The 20802-nt window shown below is 39.6% G+C and overlaps 1 protein-coding gene across 2 annotated transcripts in view; it reads left to right on the plus strand.

Moving 5' to 3' along the window:
- Window positions 1-20802, plus strand: part of LOC132672485 (mitochondrial adenyl nucleotide antiporter SLC25A24) — a 61001-nt gene that overhangs the window by 3295 nt on the left and 36904 nt on the right. The window contains exons 1-3 of one of the 2 annotated variants that reach the window (XM_060624607.2): window positions 9232-10343; window positions 14925-15051; window positions 19506-19593. In XM_060624607.2, coding sequence (XP_060480590.1) covers window positions 10026-10343; window positions 14925-15051; window positions 19506-19593 — 533 coding nt within the window. In that variant the 5' untranslated portion in view covers window positions 9232-10025. Of the gene's footprint in view, window positions 1-9231; window positions 10344-14924; window positions 15052-19505; window positions 19594-20802 lie in introns of those variants that run through there. The other variant, XM_078451607.1, reaches the window with a different exon arrangement.

Genomic DNA, 20802 nt, shown 5'->3' on the forward strand with positions numbered 1-20802 from the left:
TATTTTTTAAGATCAATTTTTAAGTTTAATTGAGAGGAAGGTACAGAGATTTCCCATATACCCTCTGCCCTTACACATGACATGCATAGCCTCCCCTATCGTCAACATCACTCAACAGAATGGTGCTTTTTTTTAACCAAGAGTGAACCTACATTGACACATCATTATCACCCAAAGCCCATAGTTTACCTTAGGGTTCACTCTAGGAATGTATATTCTGTAGTTTTGGACAAATGTATAATACATGTATCCATCATTACAATATCATACAGAGAATTTTCACTGCCCTAAAAATTCTGTGCTCTGCCTACTCATCCCTGTCCCCCATTGCTGATCTTTTTATTGTCTTCATAGTTTTGGCAGATAAACATCTTTTTACATGCATAAGAAAATAGGAGAAATCTAAGCAAACTGTCTGGGTTTGAATCTTGGTTCTGCTACTTACTAGTTAACTTTGGACAATTTTCTTTTTCCCTCTCTTTTTTTAATTGAAGTATAGTTGACACACAATGTTACATTAGTTTCAGGTGTACAACATAGTGATTCAGCAACTCTGTATGTTCTGCTGTGCTCACAAGTGTAGCTGTCATCTGTCACCATACAACACTATTACAATACCATTAACTATATTCCCTACGCTGTGGTTTTCATCTCTGTGACTTATTCATTCTGTAACTCCCCTTTACCAATTTTGGCTTCACCCCTTTCTGGACAATTTTCTTAACCTCTCTTGCCCCAGTTTCCTCAACTGTGACAGAAGCAACATTAGTTCCTATATCATAGGGTTATTGTGAAGAATAAATGAATTAAAATATGTCAAGTACTTATAAAACTGCCTGGTACCTAATAAGCAATCAGCCATTAGCCTTTATTTTTAAAAAAAATTTATTTATTTATTTATTTATTTATTTATTTATTTATTTATTTATTATTATTTTTTTTTTTAGAGAGAGCAAGCATGAGTTGGGTAGGGGCAGAGAGAATCTTAAGCAGGCTCCACGCCATGCTCAGTGTGGAGCCTGACATGGGGCTTGATCCTACGACCCTTATTTCATGACCTGAGCTGAAATCAAGAGTTGGGTGCTTAACTGACTGAGCCACCCAGGCATCCCAACAATTAGCCTTTAAATTATTATTAAAATTTTTTTTAATGTTTATTTATTTTTGAGAGAGAGGCAAAGAGACAGGGGTGGGGCAGAGAGAGACAGAGACACAGAATCTGAAGCAGGCTCCAGGCTCTGAGCTGTCAGCACAGAGCCTGACATGGGGCTCAAACTCATGGACTGCAAGATCATGACCTGAACCAAAGTTGGACACTCAACCGACTGAGCCACCCAGGTGCCCCTAGCCTTTAAATTATTGACTATTGTTACTACAATCTCTACTGAAAGATGTCAAAAGCTTCCTCTGTGGTTGTGGATTTGCCAACTTCTCTTTATAATTCTGTCAATTTTCCCTTTTATATTTTAAAAATAGACTATATAGTGGACTATACTACTGGTGTGTTCAAATTTAGCATTTTGGTATCCTCCTGGTAAATTGATCCTTTTATCAGTACACTGTCTTGCCTACCCTTATAGCATATTTTTCAAATGCCTGAATTATTATACCAGGGTGTCGTCCTCAAACAGTCATTTCCCAAATCACCACTGGGAAATCATCAGCATTGGGCTCCTACCTTGTGCAAAACATTATTCTTGTGCCATATTCCACTCAGGGCTCTTTGCCAGTTGGGTGATGAGTGAGCCAGTTGCCAGATCCCATGTTATCACCTCTTGTGTTGAACTTCTCTTGTACTGTCAGTTCTGGTCTTCTGAGGGGAAGAAACCCAAGATGGGATTGAGTGTGCAAAAGATTTATTGGGAGCAATGCTTGTGAAGGGTAAGGAGGACGAAAAAAGGAGTAAGTCGAGGGGGTTTTAAGACCATGACATAAATTTAACCCCTGTTAGAAGAGTTGAAGAAGAATGATTTTGGAACAACTTTAGGTCAAAGCAGTGTTCTTAGAAAGTCTCAGCTAAGATAATAGGGAGTCACAGGGCAAATGTTGTTAGTGGAGTCCTGTGTCACAGGCTGCCCTGTGCTGGTCCCCTGCTGTGGCCAGTGTTTGGTTGGAGCAGCCCAGGGCAAGCACGTACTTGGTGTGAGAGCTGTGGCAGCAGGGTCCAAAGGTGTGGCAAGGCCAGCCGTCAGTCAGCTCTGCTCCCACATCAGCTTCCCTTCACGGGTGATCTGACCTAGCCACCAGAGACCTCTCCTTGTGCCACGCAAATCTGCTTCTCTACATCATTGTGGGGAATACTTCCTCATTGTTTTCTCCCTCTGTTTCTCAGGGAGGTCAGTGGGACAAACTACAGTCTCCATTCCAGTCACAGCTGGTACTCATTTCCCTTCTTGACTGTCTATTTTTTAAAAACAATGTTTATTTATTTATTCTGAGAGAGAGAGAGAGAGAGAGAGTGTGAGCCGGAGGGCGGGGGTAGAGAGAGAGAGAGAGTGAGAATGAGAATGAATCTCAAGTTGGCTCCATGCTCAGTGTGGAGCCTGATGTGAGGCTCATTCCCACAACCGTGAGATCATGACCTGAACCCAAGTCAAGAGCCAGACACTTAACCGACTGAGCCACTCAGGCGCCTCTTGACTGTCTCCTTTAAATTCCACTCATACTCAGCTATAATACCTGCAGGTCTTTGTGACTTCCGGTGTGCCTCAAACCTTCATTTGTGAGGGGTCTGAGCTTCTCAAGCCAGTGTTGCTGCTTGTGTCCGTTCACAGTTCTAATTGGGCAGTGGAGTACCAGGTAGCGTTTGTGGTGTCCACATGGGTCACCTAAGTTCCATACCTATTCCTGTTTGTCTCCATTGCATAAAAGCAGCCCTGTCTCCTGCTGATCGGGGTCAACTGAAACCTACTAAAGCAATGACTTCTTTTCTTGCCTGTTGGTCCCTGGACACAGGGAGTTCCATGTGTCCTGGTGGTAGCTGTAGCTGTGGTTCAGGGGGACCCTTGCTGTATTCCCTGTTTGGGGACTAGAAACTAACCCTGTAAAGCCCAGAGTTGTGGGAGCAGGAAGCAAAAAGTCTCCCAGTGGGTCACATGGAATGCTAGTAAGTGTGACTGACTGCTCTTGCTCCTACCTCTTGGTTCCTGAACTCACGTTTTCTTCCTGTTGGGGGCACAGAACCATACAGAGGTCTCTCATCTCATACATATACTGCATCCTGAAGGCTGGCAACTCACTTTGGCCAAATATTGTCTCCTCAGTGCTTCAGTTATGGTTTCAGTAGGCCCCTCTAGCATCCTGTGAGGATGGCTGCTTCTGGACAGTGTGGTGTGTAATACGCCAGTGGATCCCTTGGTCATGGGCCTACTTCCACACCTCTTTTACTATGAAGCAGATTCCCTGGTCAGACGCTATGTTATGTGGGGATTTCAGGCCTGTCAATCAGGTATTCCATAAGCCTCCAGATAGGGGAAAGGGAAACCCCTACCTGGAGGAGGTTATCTATTCCTGTAAGGATGAGCCAGTGCCCCTTCCAGAACAGAAGGCCTCAGTACAGCTGACTTTCCGCTTAGTGCCTGGTTGGTCTTCTTGAAAAATTAGTGTCATATCAGAGGAAGACAGGCCAGATCCTCAAAGACATTTTGGGCCTGTTGAATGGTTTGGCTTTTATATGAGCAATGGGAGACTTGAGAGGTGTTAAGTAAGAGCGGGACACAGGCAGACTGATGTTTTTAAAAGGAAGATCACTGTGGTGGCCGTGTGGGAAATAAGTGGAGGAAGAGAGGGTTAAAGCAAGCCTGGGAAACAGTAGCTAACCTAGTACTTGGAATTAGGATCACATGGTCAGTCTGTATGGGGGAGAGTTTCAGAGGCATAGGTCAAGGGTTTGCATAATGTCAAGGATTGGGGAGATTCTTTACTTGAGTACCTAGAAATGAGAACTATGAGGTGACTCTTCAAGGGAAGCCTAATAGTTTGCAGCTAAGACAAATATTCAGCATGAAGTGAAATCTCTCTAAATTTCCATCTGATAATATCTCCTCTCCATGTTTCCAAGCGTTTGTAATGAATTCAGTAATTAGAAGACAGCAGATTTCTGTTTAAGTTCTTTTAGACCTTAAATGGAAAGAATATGGAATATAAAAGTAGAGTGTAGAAGAGAGTCTTAAGGAATACAGCTAACCATTACTAAGTGTTGCAAAACTACCCAGGGAAAAGATTTCAAAGCAAGTTCTGCTTTTTAGAATATTTTCTTTTTTTAAAAAAAATTGTTTTTTAATGTCTATTTTTCTTGAAAGAGAGTATGAGTGGGGGTGGGGGGGGGGTGCAGAGAGAGAGAGAGGGAGACACAATATCCAAAGCAGGCTTGAGCTGTCAGCACAGATCTTGATGCAGGGATTGAACCCACAGCCGTGAGATCATGACCCGAGCCGAAGTCGGATGCTTAACTGACCGAGCCACCCAGGCGCCCCTAGAGTATTTTCTATTTTTTCCTCCTCCCTCTCCTCCTCCTTATTGTTTTTCGTCAAAGGCTACATTAGAGCATTCTAAAATACAGTCCCAATGTTTGGATGCCATTTGAGGTACTCTAAGGAACAAGTTTTAGAACATTAAAGAATAGAGGAAATAATCTGAATTTTAATTTACCCAAATGGAAATTCTGAGGAAAATAAACTGATGGGGAAGAGTCAGCAGTTTTAGCTGGAATTATGCTTATTTTGTTTCAATTTAGAAGAAGAATTTGGAAGAATTTGGAAGAATTTGGAACAGTGTAGGGCCAAAAACAAAACAAAACAAAAAAACAACAAATGCCCCAAATTTTGAATTCAGGCAATAAAATGAAAAAAGGGGATCTTGCCCAAAGGATTTTACAGATATTTTTCCTCCTTCTCCAATCTCGGCATCATTTTAGTGACTCCTCTTTTAGTAGTATGTGGAGGAGAATGGGGGTCAGGTTTCATAGAGTATGAAGGTATTCCTGTATCCAGGTTCAGAGCTGGCTGATTTAACAAATGTGTTTAGTTAACCAGGTAAATTACAGGCAGTTTTAAAACTAAGTTGTTTGCCATATTTTCATGTGCATCAAGTCTTACTGTAACTTTCTTAGGAGAGATTTATCATCATAAGGGGTCTAGGACTCTCACAGCAGAGACTGCCGAGAGCAGGAAGGGAAGCAGCATGGCCAACAAGGTCCCTATGTGGTGTGACTGTGTAGTCCTGGTCAAGTCACTTAACCCTTTGCTTTACTTTCATTATTCTTTTTTTTTAACATTTTTTATTTTTTTTTTATTTTTTTTTTGGGACAGAGAGAGACAGAGCATGAACGGGGGAGGGGCAGAGAGAGAGGGAGACACAGAATCGGAAACAGGCTCCAGGCTCCGAGCCATCAGCCCAGAGCCTGACGCGGGGCTCGAACTCATGGACCGCGAGATCGTGACCTGGCTGAAGTCGGACGCTTAACCGACTGCGCCACCCAGGCGCCCCACTTTCATTATTCTTAAAATGCAAATATCTTTCTTGGACAGAGATCTTTTTTTTTTTTTTTTTTTTTAAGTAGATTTCACACACAACATGAGGCTTGAACTCACAACCCTAAGATCAAGATGCGAGCTGAGATCAAGAGTTGGACACTTAACCAACTGAGCTCTTGTCAAGATCACATGTGGCTGGATATGAAAGTTCATGTAGAAAAGCCTTTAAAATGTGATGTCACAGGTACTAGATGATGGACTTGAGGACCCTCTGTCCTAATGGGTTTTGAGTGTATGCTAAACGATTAGGCAGTGTCTGACAAGTGGTTGGACTGGACAGCCTGATTTAAGGGGTCTTTCAACTCGGACATGCTATGATTGTTTTGATTCTCTGTCCATAAATTTTATATTTACAACTACAGATGGAATAGGGTCACATACAAAAACAGTAGCTTAGCAAATGTGTATTGCTTTGCATGCAATTTCTTTTCAGGGTTTTACTCCATGACATAATTCCTCTGTTAACAAGAGGGATTTATTTCATTAGCATTTCAGTTGTCAGAAACTTTATTACTAAAGAGAATATGATAAAGAAATCATAGAGGTACATTTTAGGACATCATAGCAGGGAGATTATGGTATAAGAAAAACAATGAATTCCAAATACATTTATGTCAAATGTTCTAAAATATATAACATCTGTACTTTTGTTTTTTCTCCTTATATTCTAAAATCTTATCCCTCAAGGGATGACATCTTTATTTTGGAAAGAATGAAAAAAATGGAAGAAGTCTTTCTTAAGGCATAAAATACCCATTCCATCTTGGTAGCAGTCTACCTGTTAGTCTTCTTCCCAAACCCCAACATTCTGTTTCCCTGATTGGGCCACAACCATGGACACTTGTCTCTTTATTTTCTTTTCTCTGCTTGGCATTGCTCTCACTCCCTCTTTTCTGCCTGGTAAACTATTACCCATTTGTTCAAGGCTTCAGCTCACCTGTATAATTTTACCCTAGTGCACTCAGAATTCTTTCTTTTTACTTATTTAAAAAATGTTTACTTATTTTTTTTTAATGTTTATTTATTTTTGAGAGAGACAGAGACAGAATGTGAGTGGGTTAGGGGCAGAGAGAGAGGGAGGCACAGAATCCAAAGCAGGCTCCAGTCTCTGAGCCGTCAGCACAGAGCCCGATGTGGGGCTCGAACTCACAGAGCTGTGAGATCATGACCTGAGCCGAAGTCAGATGCTCAACCGACTAGGCCACACAGGCGCCCCCATTTACTTATTTTTGAGACAGAGAGAGAGAGAGAGAGAGAGAGAGAGAGAGAGAATGAATGAGTGGGGGAAGGGTGAAGAGAGAGGGAGACAGAATCTGAAGCAGGCTCCAGGCTCTGAGCTGTCAGCACAGAGCTCAACACGGGGCTTGAACTCATGAACGGTGAGATTATGACCTGAGCCAAAGTCAGGTGCTTAACCAACTGAGCCACCCAGGCACCCCAGAATTATTTCTTTACCGGACAGGACCTATGAACACAGCAAAAGGATTTGTTGAGGAAGTTTGATGCCCCACTCTGAACTGTAGATGATCATACCTATTTCATTCACTGGTGCAATGGGTGTGGTGGTTATTATTATGAGCTGTGGAATTAGTTAGACCACTTGTGACCTTGGGTGAGCTATTTAATGCCTGGAAACCTGAAATGTAAACTAAGAATGGTAAGAGCTACATAGTAGGTAGCACAAATATTAATATCATTCAATTAATGCTTTTGAGTAGTGCCAGACACTGTTCAATGAACTGGGGATATAGTGGTGAACAAGACAGACAGGGTCCCACAACTGTGTCCTCACAGCTTTCCGTATAGGAGGTCTGTGTTGGATGGATGGGTGGGGGGTAATTATAAGCAAATAAGGAACAGGGTAATTTTTAAAAGTGGGAAGAGCTAGCTATTCAACAAAAATAGTTGCCCTTTTATTAGATGAAACTATCAGCTCTATGTTTTGCTTCCTCCTATCAGTTCTGTAAGATGATGTCAGTTTTCCTTATTACTCTGGCCATTACTTTTGTCTTTTCTCCTCGGACCACTGGACTCTTGTGTCCTGTCTGGATGTGTGTCTTCTATGACTGAGTACGTGCCTTCTCTGCAGTGCACAGGGAACCTGTGGACTGTGCAGTTCTCCTTTTGTGGGAGAATTCATTCTTGATTGGGCCACAGCACATCTAATGAAACAGCATTAGATGTTTACCACTGCTCAACAGCTCTGGCTGGGGTCGGAGGGGGGTGTTTATTGCAAAGCCTACTGTGGTACTTAGAACTAACCATAGCATAACTTCCTCCTAGAGGCAAACTTGTGGGTGTTTCATGGACATGTGACAGGCCTCTTTATGTTGTCAGTACTTGACAGGGTGAATAAATGGAGCAAGAGCTAACAGATAATGGCTGAATTAAATTTTCTTTGTGAATTAAAAAAAAGAATTAATTAATTAATTAATTAATTTTTTGGAGCAGTTTTAGGTTCACAGCAAAATGAAGTTACAGAGATTTCCTATATACCCCCTCCCTCTACACATGCATAGCTTCCCCCATTATCAACATCTGGCACCAGAGTTGTACATTTGTTACAATTGATAAACCTACACTGACACATCATTATCACCCAAAGTCCATGGTTTACCTTAGGATTCACTTTTGGTGGTGTTCTGTGGGTTTGGACAAATGTATAATGACATATGTCTATCTTTATAGTATCATACAGATTGTTTTCACTGCCCTAAAAAAATCCCCTGTGCTCTGCCTATTCATTCTTCTACCCTTTCCCTCAACCCCCCGGCAACCACCAATCTTTTTAATGTGTTCATAGTTTTGCCTTTTCCAGAATGTCATATAGCTAGGATCATAGTATGTACTCTTTTCAAATTAGCTTCTTTCACTTAGTAATATGTAATATGCATTTAAGTTTCCTCTGTCTTTTCAGAGCTTGATAGCTCATTTCTTTTTAGTGCTGAATAATATTCCATTGTCTGGATGTACCACAGTTTACTTACCCATTCACTTACTGAAGGCCATCTTGGTTGTTTCCAAGTTTTGGCAATTATGAATAAAGCTGCTATAAACATCTGTGTGCAGGATTTTGTGTGAATGTAATTTTTTTAAGTTTATTTATTTTGAGAGAGATAGGATCCCAAGCAGGCTCAGCATTTTCAGCCCAGAGCCTGATGTGGGGCTCCATCTCATGAACCAAGAGATCATGACCTGGGTGGAAATCAGGAGTCAGACTGTCAACTGACTGAGCCACCCAGGCTCCAGTGTGGACATAAGTTTTCAGCTCTTTTGGGTAGATACCAAGGGCATGATTGCTGGATTGTATGGTAAGAGTGTGTTTAGTTTTGTAAGAAACTGCCAAACTGTCTTCCAAAGTGGCTGTGCTGTGTTGCATTCCCACCGGCAATGAATGAGAGAGTTGCTGCCGTCCCGCCTGAATTTTAATATTCAACTTTTTTTTTTTTCAACGTTTTTTTTTTTTTTTTAATTTATTTTTGGGACAGAGAGAGACAGAGCATGAACGGGGGAGGGGCAGAGAGAGAGGGAGACACAGAATCGGAAACAGGCTCCAGGCTCCGAGCCATCAGCCCAGAGCCTGACGCGGGGCTCGAACTCACAGACCGCGAGATCGTGACCTGGCTGAAGTCGGACGCTTAACCGACTGCGCCACCCAGGCGCCCCAATATTCAACTTTTTAAAGAGTATTCCATATTTAGGTAAATAAATTACATAAAAAATGGGAGTTTTTACTGTGAAACTACACTTCTACATTTCCAGTAGAGCAGGGGAGGGACCATAGGTATATGTATAGGGGAGCCAGAGCCCTCAGTGGCTCTGGAGAGTGGGATTAAGAAGCCACATTGTTTATGAAGATCTCCTGACATCCCTCTGGGATCCCAGCTGACTCAACTTCTGTCCATTTTGAGATTATCCTGAGTGTGCTGCCAACATCTGCAAGGGTAAAGCTGGGACCCTGGCAGTTAGAGTAGCCTTGACCCCAAGCCACTGCAAATGCTGGCTGAAGATAAAGAACTGGGGGCGGGGGTGGGGTAAAATCACAGAGGGAAGACCCAAGTGGGCAGATTTTCATCAGGTTCCTAATTACTTATCTTTACAACAATATTATGCGCCTCAGCCTTAGAAGGTTTTTCAAAAAAGGCGTGACGAAACAACCTAAAAAAAATGTTGGACCTTACCACCAGTCAATGTGGCCCTACAGTCCATGTCCTAACCATCGCTTCCCCCCTCCCCCCGCCCCAACCTTTTCTCTAAAAAGAATATCTACCTTTAGAGACAGTCCTATGCAGAGGTCCTTCCAGAAGTTTGGGGAAGGACACGAGTTGTCCCTTCTAGGCTCCTCCTGGAGTGGGGTGAAAACCTGGGCCTCTCATCCACTGACCGCCCAGTGCAGGCGGAGCACCATGGCCTCAGCCTGGAGCCAGGCCCCCAGCAGTGAGACCTCCCGCGCCCAGATGCACCTCGAGCCTCTGCCCTGGAGCCATTGCGATGGTCCCTCCCCTTCTTGTTTTAATCTTGAACAAGGAGCCTGGGGGGAGTGGCTGGGGAGAACACTGCTATCATAGGTCCCTGCCAGCTGTGCATGTGGTGGGCAGTATCTCCTTCCTCCCTCTCACTTCCACCTCTGGGAAACTTCCGGAGTACACAGCGTGGTCCACTCCTGACGCCAGAGACATCCCAAATGGATCCCCTTTTGAAAAACTCTTTCGGTACTTGGACCATAATGACGATGGGACCCTGGACATCCTTGAGCTTCAGGAAGGCCTGCAGGATATGAGGATCATTGATTTCCTGGAGAAAGGGCAGGTGGGCCTCAGTGGGGCTATGGTAAGAGAGGTGTGGGGCTGGGAGCTCTGGACAGGCTTGGGGAAGCCAAATTGACACGTTCCCAATTGACCTGCTGATTACCCACGTTTTACCATATTAAGAATAACACAGCTAAAACTTCTCTCAAGCACTTTCTCATTATTTCCCCTGGCCCTCATAAAACTTCAAAATTCAGATTGTTCTCAAGATGTTGGCTAAAACCTTGTTTTGAGGAGGTCACCTTGTTCAATATACTCACCTGTTATTAGTAGGGTGAATGGGCATCTTGGCCAATGATGTTCCTTCCTCACTTTGGGGAACTGGGATAATCACCATATGTATGTTTGGGAGGGGAGTGGTAGTTGGAAATCGTCTAATATTATCTTTTGGTTTTTGTTTCTGGAAGGAGGGCATTCAGTCTGAGTGGCTTGTAGTCTTGGGGTTTCACCACTGCTGACCTTTCCTCATAGTATGCCTAATTAGCAGACTTTTGAAGACTGAGCTCAGGCATCATTACCTCATGGAATCCCTCTTTTTTCCCAGCTGCCTAGATTATAGGTTGCTTCTCAGTATGTAATGCCTTATACCTGTTTCAATCACTGTATTTCCAAATTATTTTCTGTTTGGAAATTAGTATTGAATAGAATTACTTTCCAATTATATTTGCTCTTTGGGTATTTACACCAGTAGAATGGCAGATTCAAGACCATGAGGACCATTGAATTCATTTCAGATCATTGGTATTTTGTTTTCAAAAATCTCTTGGCTGAGTTCTGTCAATGTTAAGATTTAGTAAAATTCTTCTTACTAGCTGTGTGATCTTTGGGAATCTTTATTTGAATCATCCAACCAGTGATAGATCAGTTGTACTTTGGGCATGTTCTCTATGTCAAGCCCTGTGCCTTAGTTTCTTCATTGGTAGCATCAGAGGCCTGGATTGGGTATTGTCTGTGGACTAGGCCAACCCAACATGTTATCTCTGGAAAGTTCACTCAATTTTTTAAATTCCTAAAACAAAAACTAAAGTATTCTTCTTTTTAAAGCTAAATATCCTTTTTAGGCTTATTTATAGCCACTCTTGCACTTAGATTTTCAAGTGTGACTTGTGTTTGTTTACTTGATACAAACTATGCTTTTATAAGAAATTCTGGTTTAAGCCATAAACCAGTTCAGTTCTTGAAACATTTTTTTTCTTGTCAAAAAACTTTTTTTTTGCAAATCTTTTGTTTTTGGTAAGAGATGGTGTGAGCCATATAAAGGCTTTGTATACCCAGTGATGATTGATGAGGGCTCACGTATTAAAACCAAGGAAGAATTAATTCTGGAGGACTTTCAGCAACTACACAGAACCTTATACTTCCGGGGAACACTGATGTGGCTTTTCCTCAGGCGACAGTGACATCTTTAGGGGGTTCTGATGTGAGTTTTCTCCCACATGTCTCCAGTTTCCCTAGTAGAAAACTCATTTATATAGATTAATAGTTCAACCAATTAAAAAATAGAAATGGTACTTATGTAATGATAAGCAAGAAAAGATACAACTTTTTATTCTGATAACTAATAGGTTTTTTGAATAATGTTTTATTTGGCTTTTTACTGTGAAGGGGGAGAGACTGAATACACAAGTATGGACAATGGTTTGCCCATATTTAAAATTGAACTTTGGCCCACAACTTGTAGCAATCCACTCGGGAAACCAACCCATTTTCTATAATAAATGATCCAGGCAACCAACCTGCTATAACTAAGACTTAACAGGAGGCCAGATTGTGGTCTCTAGACAATCCAGAAAGCAAAATAATAACTTCTGTAATGGCCCCAAATGGCCACAGATTGATTGATAACTGACAGCTTCTGTAATTTTTATCTCCATTTCCAACTTAGGACCAGAAAGCTGAATAGGTACTCCTAACCAATCACACAGGATGCCCCCCACTTCTAGTTAGCTTGCCTATAGCTTCCCCAGGCCAAGAGCTGCCAATCAGGGCACACCCGAAGCCTCCCTTTTCCCCACTATAAAGCTTGCCCATTCTATGCCTGCCTTTGAGTCTCAGCCACAACTGACCATGGCTGATTCCCTTGCTATAAGGAAGCTCAGAACAAATAGCCTTTGCTTTTCTCATTTGATAGGTCTTCATTTATTTCTACAGAGGAATACAAAAGAAAATTCAAAAGGGAAACCCTGGTCTTTCATATTTTTGTAAGTTGGAGTCCTTATTTACCACAAGAAGGGTTAAAGTAATATGGGTTAAAAAAAAAAAGCTGTTCAAAAATAGGGTCGGGATGTCTTTTAACTTGTAATTTATGAAATGATAATTGTTCCCTGATATTTCCATTGACCAAAATACAAACTTCTTAGAGGAAACTTGAGTATGTACATGGGGCCTCAGAATGCTGTGACATTTTCTCTTGAGTTATGCTCATCTCAGTATATGTATTTGAGTAATCAGGACATAATTTCCAGGTGAAAATGATCCTCAATCTAATTTATAAAAGCAAATAGAAGTAATTATTTTTCAGTGATAATATAAATGTATTTCCTTTTTGAAAATGATCCTCAATCTAATTTATAAAAAAGTAAATAGCAATAATTATTTTTCAGTGATAATATAAATGTAATTGTTTTTAAAGCTGTAAGCAATAATTGGTGGTTTTTGAATTCAGGCTATTTAGTTTGCAGATGAGAGAATCCTGTTCACACTAGGTTAAACAAAAAAGGCTAGAATTCTTGGTAGATACCTTTTATCAGATTGGGGAAACACCACACTGTTTCTAGTTTGCTCAGAGTTTTTGATCATGAATGATGTTGAATCCATCAGATGGTTTCCTGCATTTATTAAGATGATCATATGATTTTTATTCTGGTAATGTGGTAAATTACAAGATTTTTTTAAATAGTATTAACCTAACCTGGTATTACTGGAATCCATTCACTTTGTTGTATGTAACTATATGTATCGTGCACAACTATATATATATATATAAAATCATATATATACACATATAATGATATATAATATATAAAACTACATATAAGTAAATACAAAACTGTATGTAAATAATATCCATTTTATGTGTAGTATTATAATTTTATATATTGTCATATTTGATTTGCTAATATATAGGATTTTGCATCTATTTCACTAATGACACTGCTTATAGTTTTCTTTCCTGGGAATGTTTTAAAATTACAGATTAAAATTTCTTTAATACTTATAGGCCTCCTCATATTTTCTGTTGTATCAATTTTTGATAAGTTCTTTTTTTCTAGGCATTTGGCTATTTTATCTTGATTTCATATTTTTTTGATATAAAATTGTTTATAATATCTTTAATAGCTGTAGTATCTAGTGATTTTCACTGTCACTATCATTCGTTATTTGCCACTTTCAGGGGTTTATCAGTTTTATTGGTATTCCCAAAGAGGCATCATTTATATTACTGATCGTCTCAATTACACATTTTCTTCATTTTACTCTTTATTTTTTTCTTTCAGCCTTGTTTCAAACTTTTTTTCTGATTTTTTGAGATTGAGGTAAGCCTCATTGACTCATCATTGATTTCTAGCCTTTTTCCATTTCCTTTTTTTTTCTAATATTTATTTATTTTTGAGAGAGAGTGGGAGAGAGGCAGAGAGGGAGATAGAGGATCTGAAGCAGGCTCTGTGCTGACGGCAGAGAGCCCAATGCAGGGTTCTAACTCATGTGAGAACACGACCTGAGCCAAAGTTGGATGCTTAAGTGACTGAACCACCCAGGTGCCCCTAGCCTTCCTTCATTTTAAATTAGGCATTTAATTTTTAAAAAATGTTTATTTATTTTTGAGAGAGAGACAGAGACAGAGACAGAGAAAAAGTTGGGGAGGGGCAGAGAGAGAGGGAGACACAAAATCTAAAGCAGGCTCTAGGCTCTGAGCTGTCAACATAGCTCACGAACCCACGAACCACAAGATCATGACCTCAGCCAAAGTTGGACGCTTAACCAACTGACCCACCCAGGTGCCCTTTAAATTATGCATTTAAAATCATAAATTTTCCTCCAGGCTTTTGTTACATCTTATGGAGTTCAGATCCTTTTCTTTGAGTCCAAAGCTTGGAGGTCTGGCCATTTCACATTCTGCAACGAGGCATTATTTCACAACGAGACATTATTTTCTCCACAAAGTGTGACCATTAAACTAATAGAGTCTATAAGCTTTGAGTGGGTGATTATGAGTGTCTTAACAGGCAGAAGGTTTATATTTTGAGTGGTGGTAGTAGAAGGCTTGCTTGTAATATCAAATAACATAATTTTATTTCTTTCTCAAAAGCAATGATTTGTATTAATAGAGATAGATAGTTTGATATGACAGCTTTTTATAAGGATCATTTTTTGGAAAAGATTATTTAATTTTGGAAATCAAAGGGAAAAACACTATTTTAGACATTTAAATCCTATACTAAGTCAAATGTGTGTTTTTTATCTTGGAGTTTATAAAATGCATGTCTTCTGGAAAGCAGGCAATCTGCTCAAAGTGTTTGTATGTCCAAATAATTTTGCAGTTTAGCCTATTTAAAACTCTTTTTTTTTCTTTTTTTTGTAGAAAATCTTAACTACTGGTGATATCAACAAAGATGGGAAGCTGGATTTTGAAGAATTTATGCAGTACCTTAAAGACCATGAGAAAAAAATGAAATTGGCATTTAAGAGTTTGGACAAAAATAATGATGGTGTGTCTTTATTTTCTATTCATCACCAGCTATGAAGAAGCCCTTCTCATACTTCCAACAGTATAAAACAATGTGTTTTTGGTCTCTCTTTTTTTATTTGGAAAATAATTGTTAATAGTGTGTGTGTACTTGTTTTTCTTAGTGATGTGATTTTCTATAGGATTTATGTCTTAGTGAAGAAAAGACAAAGACATAGCTTTGTCTACTGAATTAAAAACTGAGTAGGGCGGTTTATAAGATGTTCACTATGGAGTATTATGCCAATTTGACTTAAAGTTATAGATTAAAAATAGTTATGTTTCCTTGCTCTCTGGGCAAGAGATATTTATTTTTATTCATATATATTCTACAATTTAAAATGTTAAATATGTTCTAAATATAAAATGTTATATATTCTGAAATTTATTTATTTATTTTTTTAAAATTATTATTTTTTTAACGTTTATTTATTTTTGGGACAGAGAGAGACAGAGCATGAACGGGGGAGGGGCAGAGAGAGAGGGAGACACAGAATCGGAAGCAGGCTCCAGGCTCTGAGCCATCGACCCAGAGCCTGACGTGGGGCTCGAACTCACGGACCATGAGATCTTGACCTGAGCTGAAGTCGGATGCTTAACCGACTGAGCCACCCAGGCGCCCCTATATATTCTGAAATTTAAAAAAAATTTCAAATTGTCTTACATTTAATAGTCTTGAAAGAATTAATTTAGAGCAACTGTTCTCAGATCATGGAAATTGGGGAAAAGTACTAGATAGACATAAATATGTGTCTTCTTTTCTTTTATAATTAAGTGAATTCTACCTCCAGTGTGGGGCTTGAACTCACCACCCTGAGATGAAGAATTGCATGCTCTACTAACTGAGCCAGCCGGGTGCCCCTAAATATGTATCTTCTGACTGGAATTATGCTTTCACTATTTACATTAATAGTTTGGAGTTAATGGAGTCCCAGTGTGGAGAGCAAAAACAAGTGCCACAGTAGGAGAAAGGGAGGGGTCATGAAACCCTTATCACTTAAGGCAGCCTTTGATAGGAAGTGAGAATTTATTTTTTTAAAAATTATAATGCATAAGAAACTTAATAAAAAAGCTGAAATGGATCCTCAAACCCCTTCCTATATATGAGTAGTCAGGGCCATTTAATTCACAGACTTGTTATTCAAGAAACACATTAAATATATTGAGGAGAAAATATAGTTCACAGTTGGGGTGGGCAATTTTTTTGGTAAAAGGTCAGTGGGTAAATATTTTCGCTTTGTGGGCCATGTGGTCTCAGTTGCAGCTACTCACCTTTGCTGTCATAGTGCAAAAACAGCTCTAGACAAAATGTAAATGAATGGACATGACTGTGTTCCAATAAAACTTTATTTATAAAAGCAGGCAACAGGCCTCATTTGGCTGGAAGGTCATAGTTTGTTGGCCCCTCGTTTATACTGAATATAAACTTTAGTTAGGCATAAAGCAAGTTTCTTCAAACAACTAAACCTTTGAATGAATTTGATGATGGTTCAAGTCTGTGACAGTCATCTAAGAAGCTGAGTTTGTGGTGGAAACTAGTCCGATTCGAACATTTGTTACCTTCTCCTCTAAGCCTTACACATTATATGTCCCCAAGTCTAGCCTTAGTCCAATCTTTTAGCAAAATGCTGTTCTTACTACCAGCTTTACTTCTCTACAAACATTCATCCTATGTTGAACCCATTACAGTTCAGTCAAATAGGTAGGACTGTGTGTATAGTGTTAAGGCAGGCAGTAGCTGGGCGATGGAACCCCCTCAGGATCATCTGCCAGATAAGCAGAAGTGAATCATCCCAGTATGTAAGTTGTGCACATATCAGTTGTTCATTCCAGAAAATTCTAAATGATCCAGAGGAAATAATTAAAGGTGAAATTTTATGGTACATTTGTAGTAAATGAAAACAGTTTTCCCTTAATTTATCTTGTTTGTAGATTTTGAAATAGTTTCTTATTGTAAGTTCATATTTGTGTTTATCAGGCTTCTTTTTTTTAATAGACTCTGGAGACTCTATTCTCATATATATATATATATATATATATATATATATATATATATATATAAAGGTCATTTATTTATTTTGAGAGAGAGCTAGTGAAGTGGGGGAGGGGCAGAAAGAGAATCCGAAGCAGACTCTGCCCTGTCAGTGCAGAGCCTGATGCAGGGCTCAAACCCACAAACCACGAGATCATGACCTGAGCCAAAATCAAGAGTCAGCTGCCTAACTGTCTGAGCCACCCAGGCACCCCTGTTTATCAGACCTCTTAAAGCAAAGCATAGTCTTTCCTCATTTGTGGGTTCTATATTTGAGAATTTGTCTACTTGCTAAAATTTAACTCCAGAAGTAATTCCAAAATCAATGCTTACAGCATTTTTTCAGTCCTTCACGGACATGTGCAGAGTAGCAACAAATTTCATTTGCTTGACGAGCACATTTCTAGCTGAGAAAGAAGAAAGTGATGCTCTGCTTTCTTGTTTTAGCACTCCTACTGTAGACAAGTGTCCTTCTGCAGTCTACTTAGTGCCATGGTTTTTTGTTTTTGTTTTTTGCATTTTGTGCTTTTTGTTGGTGATTTTGCTGTTCAAAGTGTCGCCCAAGCATGGTGCTGAAGTGCTGTCTAGCATTCCTGAATGCAAGAAGGCTGTGATGTGCCTTAGGAAGAAAATATGTATATTAGATAAACTTCATTCAGGCATGAGTTGTAGTACTAATAGCCATGAGTTCAATTGGTATTGAATCAACAATACAATATGGTATTATGTAGTACCATATATTTATATACACATATAACAAGGTTTTATATTGACAAGGCTTTGTATTGATTGATTGGTGAAAATACTGTGATCAGAGGCTCACAGGAACCTACCCCTGTATTTCCCATAGGAATAATGGTTCAGTATTTGATAATTCAGGGATTATAGTGACCTTGTAGAACATAACTGCCATGAATAATGAGAATCGGCTGTATTTAAGAGTGCAATTATAAAAGGGAACATTCAGGGGTGCCTGGGTGGCTTAGTTGGTTAAGCATCCGACTGCAGTTCAGGTCATGATCTCATGATTTGTGAGCTCAAGCCCTGCGTCAGGCTCTGTGGTGACAGCCTGGAGCCTGTTTCAGGTTCTGTGTCTCCCTCTCTCTGCCCCTTCCCAACTCATGCTCTGTCTCTCAAAAATAAATAAATGTTAGAAAAAATGAAAAATAAAGGAGAATATTCAGAGTGGTATATAAGGAATTTCATTGCTAACAAATAGATGCCTCTAACTGTTCTTACATTGTTCAGATTCTCGTGTTTCTCTTTTCCTCTCTCCAGGAAAACTCTCCAAATCCTGGGATTTCTTTTTTTTTTAATTAATTTTTTTTAATGTTTATTTATTTTTGAGAGAGAGACACACAGAGCATGAGTGGGGGAGGTGCAGAGAGAGAGGGAGACACAGAATCCAAGGCAGGTTTCAGGTTCCAAGCTGTCATCACAGAGCCTGATGCAGGGTTTGAACACATGAACTGCGAGATGATGACCTGAGCTGAAGTCAGACGCTCAACTGACTGAGCCACCCAGGTGCCCCTGAATTCTGGGATTTCTCCAAAGTCTTTCTCTTAGATGAAGTCTTTCCTTTCATCGCTAACAGTCATTTTTGTCCTCCTCTTTTCCTGGAGAACTTTGCCATTAGTACTAGTTTGGCATCGGACCCTCTCATGCTTTGTTTTGTTTCATCCTATTTCATGTATATCGATGTTGGGATCATGAATCTGTGAGTTGCTTGAGGGGAAAGTAGTATTTAATGCTCCAGTTTATTGCTTCTATTTTCTCTTGTTCCTTTCTTCATAGTCCTCTCATTCTGTCTATAAACATGCTCTGATTTCTTTAATAATAATAATTTTCCTTCTTCCACTGTCCTACTATCCCTGATTTCTTTATTTTTACTGCCAGATTTCTCAAAGGAATAGTCCCCACTCGGGCTTCGTTTGGTCATTTTCTACTTCTTTTTAAGCCAGTGCAATGCATCTTTATGCATATGAGATGCCTACTCATTTATCAAAGTATAGAAGTGCAAAGTTGTGAAATGAATAGATCCTAGTTAATGTAATTTACTTCGAAGTTAGAGTGTCTTGATTTGAATCTCAGTTCTGCTGCTGCTTAATGCTACTTGATCATGCCACATAAGCTTTCTTCTTTAGATGGCATATCATTATTCACTTACGAGGCTTTATGATTTTTGAATTAAATAATGTCTATGTACTTGTTTAGTCTATTTGTTAAATTTTGAGCTGGCGTGGAAGTATGTATTTAAGCAAACCTATAACTCACCTAGATTCATAAAAATTTTGCCTTACCGAGTCCAAGACTTTCCATTACTAAATGAGAGATGTAAAATTCATGATTTCTAAGATCCTTATCAGTTCTGAATCTGAGTTTATGCTCTTTTTAATTTTTTAAAGGAGTAATTGAGGCTTCTGAAATTGTCCAGTCTCTTCAGACATTAGGTCTAACTATTTCTGAACAACAAGCAGAGTTGATTCTTCAAAGGTAAGCTCTTTCTCTTACTGACAATTGTGGGGGGTTCCTTGATGTTAATTTTATGTTTTTTTATTATTTTTAAGATTTTAATATCTTATATTAGAGATCTTCATTTTAAGTATAGCTTAAAACTCCCTACATCTTACCATTCCTCATGTACATTCAATATCTTTCTTTGTCTTCCTTTTAATTTTGTATGAACACGTGTAAAGCGTAGGAGTGGAGGGTGTGCCTGGCTGGCTCAGTTGGAGAAGCGTGAAACTGAAGTCTCACACACCCGTATCCTACCTTCTGACCCCTCTTCCAAATTTTACGTAGTGTTTCTCCCACTCTACTTGCTTTTTGACTTACAGATCTCTGGCCCCTTTGTTTACACTGGTTCCTCAATATCTTGATCCATTTCCTTCCACTTTTTCACTCCTCCTTTCTCCCATCCCCAAACCATCCTACCAGTTGCCTTCTTTGCCCCAACATTTGGGCTATTAAACATTTCTAGAGAAAAATGAGACTGTATAGATTAGTACTCCTAAAATGCACAGCCTTTATTCTCTACTAGACATTCAGGCTGAAGCTTTGTGTGTCTGTGTTCCTGGCCACCCTTGTCTTCCATTCCCCACAGTGATTCTAAATGTTTACCGTGCTATTCCCACCTGCCACTCTCTGTCCATTCTCTGTGGCTTCAAAGAACAAGTTCAGCTAGGCATGGATGAAATCTGTTGACTCTGCTCTCACCATGTTTCTTTCAGGTCTTTGAATTCTCTAAAAGTCTTTTCCAACTTTGGAGCCTTTCACTTGTAATTCTCACTGCTTAAGGGACTAAATGCCTCCCGTATGTTTGACTTCAGTCTTCATGTCAGAGAGATCTACCCTGTCTAAATCAGTCCCCTCCACCCTACAGCAGTTTTATTTATTTGTGCAACTTATGAAGTTGCTGGTTCATCGCTCTTACAGGTTGTAACCATAAGCTCATTTGTATAGCTTAGTGTTTAGAAATACAGTTTCTGAAGTTAGAAGGCCTGGGTTGAAATACTATATTCTGTTTTATTTACCACGCCTGTGGCCTAGGACAAAATACTTAGTCTCTCTCTGTCTATAGGATGGAGACAATAGAAAGTATATAGGATTGTTTTAAGGATTAAATGAACTTACTTGGGAAGTGCTTAGAACAATGCCTAACAAATGCTCCATGAATATTAGCTATTACTTGCTACTGTTCAG

Source organism: Panthera onca, chromosome C1 (genome assembly GCF_046562875.1).
Source record: "Panthera onca isolate mPanOnc1 chromosome C1, mPanOnc1 haplotype 2, whole genome shotgun sequence".
Taxonomy (NCBI): Eukaryota; Metazoa; Chordata; class Mammalia; order Carnivora; family Felidae; genus Panthera; species Panthera onca.